The sequence below is a fragment of the Lepidochelys olivacea genome (genome assembly GCF_965140295.1).
Source record: "Lepidochelys olivacea isolate rLepOli2 genome assembly, chromosome: 3".
Classification (NCBI taxonomy): domain Eukaryota; kingdom Metazoa; phylum Chordata; order Testudines; family Cheloniidae; genus Lepidochelys; species Lepidochelys olivacea.
Genome location: NC_140413.1, coordinates 130,506,800 through 130,513,470, shown reverse-complemented (window position 1 = coordinate 130,513,470; position 6,671 = coordinate 130,506,800). Strand labels below are relative to the sequence as shown.

The 6,671-nt window shown below is 40.6% G+C and overlaps 1 protein-coding gene across 1 annotated transcript; it reads left to right on the top strand.

Annotated features, from left to right (window-relative positions):
* Window positions 1-85: 85 nt before the first annotated feature.
* PSMB1 (proteasome 20S subunit beta 1) lies at window positions 86-6,294 on the top strand. Its single transcript, XM_084623725.1, has 6 exons — window positions 86-255; window positions 2,002-2,109; window positions 3,336-3,417; window positions 3,970-4,099; window positions 5,171-5,277; window positions 5,993-6,294. The coding sequence occupies exons 1-6, from the start codon at window positions 155-157 to the stop codon at window positions 6,176-6,178; spliced, it is 714 nt and encodes a 237-aa protein (XP_084479851.1). The 5' UTR covers window positions 86-154; the 3' UTR covers window positions 6,179-6,294.
* Window positions 6,295-6,671: the final 377 nt, after the last annotated feature.

The window sequence follows — 6,671 nt, the reverse complement described above, 5'->3', positions numbered from 1 at the left end:
CGGCGCTGCCGGCGCTGGGAGAACCCGGAGCAGAGGAGATCAGGCCAGCGTGAGCCTAGAGCGGACGCCGCTGGTAAGGGAAGGAGTTCCGCTTCCGGCGCCGCCATTTTGCCGTGAGACAGCAGCCGCGCACCGGCTCCCAACCCGCGACAGGATGTTGTCGACAGCCGGCTACGCGGAGCCCAGGCCCGGGATGGGGCATCAGCTCGGCGCCCCCGTGCAGCACCGGTTCTCCCCCTACACCTTCAATGGAGGGTAAAGAGCCGGGCCCTCGCCGCTGGGACCCGCAGCCCCGCGATCTCGTCGCCCCCCCCGGGCGCTCGTGGCGCTGCGGTGCCCGGCGCTTTCACTTTCTGTTCTCGGTAGATCCCCGAGCCCGGCCGGCGCCCCCCGCTATGTCCCCCCCCCACCCCACCCCCCAAGCCGGCGAGCGCGGCGCCGGGCTCGGGGACCAGGGCGCGGAGGCCACGCCCGGGTCACAGCCACGGCTCCCGCTGCCCGCCCGTAGCCTGGCCGCGAACCACCCCGAAGGGGAATTCACAGAAACCCTGGTGCCTTCGGAGCCCCGCAGCAGCTTCCCCGCTCCGAGCTGCTCAGTGTGGGGTTTTGCCTCACCTCTTGCTCCTCTACACTGGAGGGACCCCCATTTGCCTGCAGAGAAGGGAGGTGAACAACGTGATGAAAAGACCCTCATGTAAAGAGGACCCGTGGCTGTAATGTCTCAGTGGCAGCGAGTAGTTTACTGTTTTCACTAGTAGTTGAGCACCTGCCCCGATCTCTAGGTGCCGCACACAATGCTAGGGCGTATGAATGCCGTCTGTGCAGCTGAATGTTGTTTGAAAGACTGGAGGAAAGGAGGTTTGGAAACTGCTTTTCTATATTGAAGCTGGGCCTTGCAGCAGCTTTCAAGGCAGAGGGACGTTGAAAGGCAGGTTTTAGTCTGATGAAGAATCCCTGTGTTGCGTCCAGCTTTTAGGAGCACCATTACGCTTAGAAGGGAGCATCCAACAAAAGGGTCTAATTTAAATCTAAAGCAAGGTGTAGTGATCTCCTGGCTTGTGTTTGTGATCTCATCCCCTTCTCTGAAACTGTAATGGCAAATTATCCTGGCAGATTTTTATCACTTTCTTTCTAGAACGTATGCATCTTAGACTCTGTTATCCTCAATATTCGTAAGGTAAACCACCTTTAATTGTTCAGAAAGCCCAATGGCAACATCGTCCTATAAAAGTTGTAACTGCTGTGTTGAAAGCTACCTGGGGATAACTGTTACCAGTGGATTAGACATTTTATTAATACACTTTTCTGAGGTGACTGTGGGATCTGGGCACACAGATACACTAGTTTGTTGGTTCACAGAATTTTTCATAATGTTGGACCACTTCTAAAAAGAGATCGTTGGGTGTCCCACCACCTATCCCAGTCTTCTGATTCTGTAACTTACTTGTGGCAACTATTGCAGTTGGTTATTTGAAAAAACTAGGATAGTATTAAGATAAGATGAAAATGAAACTCTCAAATGTGAAGGTATTGGTGCTTAGTTGTATCTTCCCATCATATGTGTCTGAGCAGTTTTCACTTCCTTTGTGTAAGACTTTACCTTTATGAGGACTGATTCTCCACTCATCCTCAGCCCCTTTGCACAGGTCACAAAGTTTTTACCATCCTACCTGTGTATTACTCTTCTTCATGTTATCTATATACTTTGGGTGGCAGTGGGTGTTATCTGTGTAAATTCAGTCACAATCAAATTTATAGACATGAAGCAGCCACTTATGGTGAATGTATGAATTTTTTTTTTAAAACCCTTCTGGAAATCTTGAGTACTGGACAGTATGACATCTAGCAGGAAGCATAACTGCTTAAAAACTAAAAAGCTCCATCATTGTGACAGAGCTTCTCAGATCAGTTTGAGAACCATGCAGTAGTTATATTTCCCTATCACCTAAGTGAGTGTTTGTTAGAAATCATGATTATACATTAGTCTTTGTTTTCTTTAAGGACGGTGCTGGCAATTGCTGGAGAAGACTTTTCTATTGTTGCCTCAGACACGCGACTGAGTGAAGGTTATGCAATTCACAGCCGGAACAGTCCAAAATGCTATAAACTGTAAGTTTTAATCTTGTAGTATGGCATCTTGGGGAGATTGAATGACCAGCATTTTAATTTGCTGTCCCAGAAAAAATATTCCAGTAAGACAGGAAACAAATTTGTAAGGGTTTAATTTGGGCTCTCTTGTGATGCTATAAATGAGATCAAGTTTCTTAGTTTGTGTGTTAGAGTTGCTGTTGTGAATAGCTTTGCCTGTTCCTGACACCCAGTAGGTACATCAGTAGTCCATTATTACAGTAGATCATGTGGCACTTCCAGTAGCTCCCTAGCAGAGATCAGCAGTGAACCTGTCAGCAATTCCTTTTTCAATCTTCTTTCATGTTTCTCCTATACTTCCTTCAGTGCACGTGGATAGTGTCCCTTTTAAAAAGTTTATCATTACATGCTTTTAAATGTGGCAAATGCCTCACTCACACTCCCAACTGCCACCAGCTACAGATGCAAACCCTCTGTTGTCTTTGACTGTTCACGTGAGTTCAAGTTTCTCCCAGCTAACTCCTTGGTAATGCCCAGTGGTGAGTTATCTTGGTACCATTTCAGTCTGCTGAAATGTGGTGGCTGCCTATCATTGATGTAGCCTTATAGTAAGAGAAAAAACTGTCACTTTAGGCTGTTAAAGTTAATAACAAATTTAACAGCTTTATATAAAATATATTGTCAATTTTTAGATGGCACAGTTTGTAAATAGTTAAGCTTGAAATGACTATCGACCCTCATTAATTTTTAAATAAAAGTTTAATATTTTGATGATTTGCATTTCTATAGCTCCTTCACTCTGATCACACTTTATAAAATGTTAATTAAATAGCCCTTTAAGGTATGTAAATAGCCTCTCAATAGCCCTATAAGGTATGTAAATGCTGTTGTTCCAATCTTCGATTGGCAGTTTGAGGCACAGAGGTTAAATCACATACCTGTGGTATTACAAAATTTAGCTGACAGGACTGGGAATAGAATCTGTTTCTCCTTTCTCACAGTCTTGCACTTAACCACTAGATAAGTGGTTCCCAAACTGGTATACAGAGCCATATTGATTTGCAAATCCCTTCCTAATAGTCTATAGAGAATTAGCTGATCATTGTTACCAGCTGATGCATTGCATTAAAAAATGCTAAGAATATGTTCAGTACTTTCCTAGTGTTGCTCATCAATGTAAGAAACTGGTGGAGTTGATGGTTCATGTTTTTAGTGCTTACTGAAATATTAAATTTTGCATTTTACAGAACAGATCAAACAGTCATTGGATGCAGTGGTTTTCATGGAGACTGCCTTACACTGACTAAAATTATCGAAGCAAGACTAAAGGTAGCTAGATGTTTGATATTTTTATGTATAAATGAAAGTAATAAAAACCTTATTAAAATATTAGAGAAGTGAGCAATAATTAGATCAGGTGAAGAAGCTGAAATAAAAATGTAACAAAGTAAAGTTGGCTGTTTTGTTTCAAACATTCCCCTGAAATATTTATACCCCAAACATTGTAGCACTGCTAGTGAAAGAACTAGAAAGTGAAAGTGTACTTACATGGATTTACTGAGTAAAATGCAAAGGCAATTAGAACACAAATTGTGAAGAGTAATATCAGTGGTTTTATGAAAGCTTCTGTATGAAACCTAAATTTTGCGCTTAAACTACTTTAAGAAACCCAATGTGTACACCAACATTTAATCATGATAATTTTTTAGATTACTAATTGAATTTTCATATCATTAAATGTATTTGAATTATACTCCTGCTATGCACTCTTCTTCTTGGTGAGATGTAGTTTGAAATTTACTTGTTATAAAAATAGTGGTTATGTCCACTTACTATTCTAATATTACTGTTTACCCCACCTTTGTGTGTGCTGCACCACAGATGTACAAGCATTCCAATAACAAGATCATGACTACTGGGGCTATTGCAGCAATGCTGTCGACAATCCTGTATTCTCGACGCTTCTTTCCTTACTACGTTTACAACATCATTGGTGGGCTTGATGAAGAAGGTAAAGACTTAGACTTTCTTGTGGAGAGCAAAGGAAGCGGTGGCTGATTTCTACAGGTGAAGGGCAATCATTTCAGCAGAAGCAGACTGGTGGTGCAGTTTGAAGAAGCTTGTATGCTTGCTTCTCTTACGTGAAATGTTGCTCTTCACTTACATTTGTTTGAGGCTCTCAAAGCACTTTATAATAGCTTTGGTGGTAAGTATTACAATCCCTTTAAGTAGGTAAACTAATGCATAGTTTATATGACCAATCTTATAGTTTTCACCAACATCTCGATATATTACTACTGTCAGTCTCTAAAGAGTCTGTATGAACTCCAAAATCTAAAGATGGCTAAATCCTATTTTTTCAAATGACTTACAGCTGAAATAACATCTTTGCTAAAAACACTACCTTTCTATCTTTTCATGTTTTAATTTTTTAAAGGTGGATTGGAATACACTGCTTGTCTTTCAAGCTGTTTGGAAAAGAAACCATACAGAACACTGGAATGCCAGTGGCATGGGTTGCCAGTGTTCTGTTCACAGGACTTTGCCTGTATTGGGGGTCAAGCATATACATCTAGTTTAAAGATGAAATGTTTTACTAACTCCCATCTTAATGCTAACTTTACCTTCAGATCCTTTATTTTTATTGGTAGGCAGGGCTGTTCCAGCAGCATATTCCTTTTCTGAATGGCCTGTGAAATTAACAAATATACTGTTTTCAAATCAAAACTTTTGGAGATATGGATTATATAAAAGCTGTAGGTCAATAAAACTTGGAAAGTAACTATCACTTTTAGCACCTCAGAAGCATGTTCTTATCTCTGGCTTTTAAGCTTTTCCAATTATTTAGTTGAGCTCCAGCTAGAATACCATTAGGATCCTCTATTCTATGGCTTTGACCAAGAATCAGAGCTGGTCTTTATCCTCAAACCTCCAGTCACCTTTTCTTTAGAGGTCAAGTTATTAATCTTGTCTCAGGATGGCTTGGAAACTAGTATATGTAGTGTTTTTGAAGTAGGTCTTGTATATCATTAAGAAAATAGTTTTCTGGCATGTAGATTTAATATACATTTTTCTTTTCAAGGGAAGGGAGCAGTGTACAGCTTTGACCCAGTAGGTTCATACCAGAGAGATGCCTTCAAAGCTGGTGGTTCAGCAAGTGCCATGCTACAGCCCCTACTTGACAACCAGGTAAAGTAGTCTTGATTTTTGTGTCAAAAATATTTTACATCTTGGTAACCTTATGTGTCTCATTCTTTCCGAACAATTTTACCATGGCTCATGTGTAATAGGGCTGTAACATAGTTAGGCTGTGGAATGGTGGTTCTTTCCCTGCACCATTCTGTTAAGGGCAAATGTGAGTGAAAGTCTTGGACAATCTTTAGAAACTTGAATGTTCACACTTGTGCAAATTCTTAATGTTCTTAGAGTACTGCAAAGCAATGTGTAAACGGATTGTGCTCTATGGGATGATCTGGCATAATGCTGAGTGTGGTAGCTCTCAAGCAATGCTAGAATGGGAAGCCTCTGTATGAACTGGTTCAGTTTGAATGTTCATTGTGGTTTTTAATAAAACCACTCTATATATATTGAAGAGGAGAAAAACCATACTTGCCTTATCCGGAGCCCAATTTCCTGCTCTCTCTACTCAGTAGGTATAATAGAATTACTAGCACACCTCCCTTTATGCACCAGCTTTTGAGCAGTCTTACATCAGTTTAAATTGTTGAACCAAATCCCTTTGCAAGTGTTTGGTGTTCAGAAGAGATTGATCTATGTTTTAGAATTTCTGTTCACACTTAAGCCTAGCAATTCTGATGTCTGACTAAACTAATTTTAGTTTCTTTTTACTTGAATTTTTAAAAACCTGTGAAACAAAACGTAATCGTGTCACTTTCTTTCCTAGGTTGGCTTCAAGAATATGCAAAATGTGGAGCACGTACCTTTGTCCCTGGAAAAGGCTATGCAACTAGTTAAAGATGTCTTTATTTCTGCAGCTGAGAGAGATGTATACACTGGAGATGCACTTAAGATCTCCATTGTCACAAAAGATGGTATTAAGGAGGAGACACTTCAATTACGGAAAGACTAATTCAGAATACTTATCAATTAAATCTGCATTATGTAATCTAATTTGTAACCAGTCTGATTTACTTGTTATGTGGTGATATTTGTCTTATTAAAAGAATTTAACAAAAGTTATCAAAATGTTGAACGTTTGCTATCTTCAGACATTACTGATGGAGTTTGAAAAGTGATGGTGTTTCCTGATTAAATTGGGGCAACCCATTTATTCACTGGTTGGGATATGGGTTTGTTTTGATAAATGGGAAAACCAGAAAGAATGCTGCATAGTAGATCAACCAGAGTGTGACTGACAGCACATAATAGATTGAATTACCCTTCAGTTTACAGCTGCCAGTTTTACTCTTTGTGAGCTAACTTTGCAGTTGTGTGTAAGAGTAGTAAGCGTACTACTCAGGATGAAGGAAAAAAAAATCAATCCACTTTCTTCCTCCTCTGTTCTATCATGACATTCTTTGTTGGATTGGTTTCAGTGTTCCCCTTCTTTGTAGCCCATATAA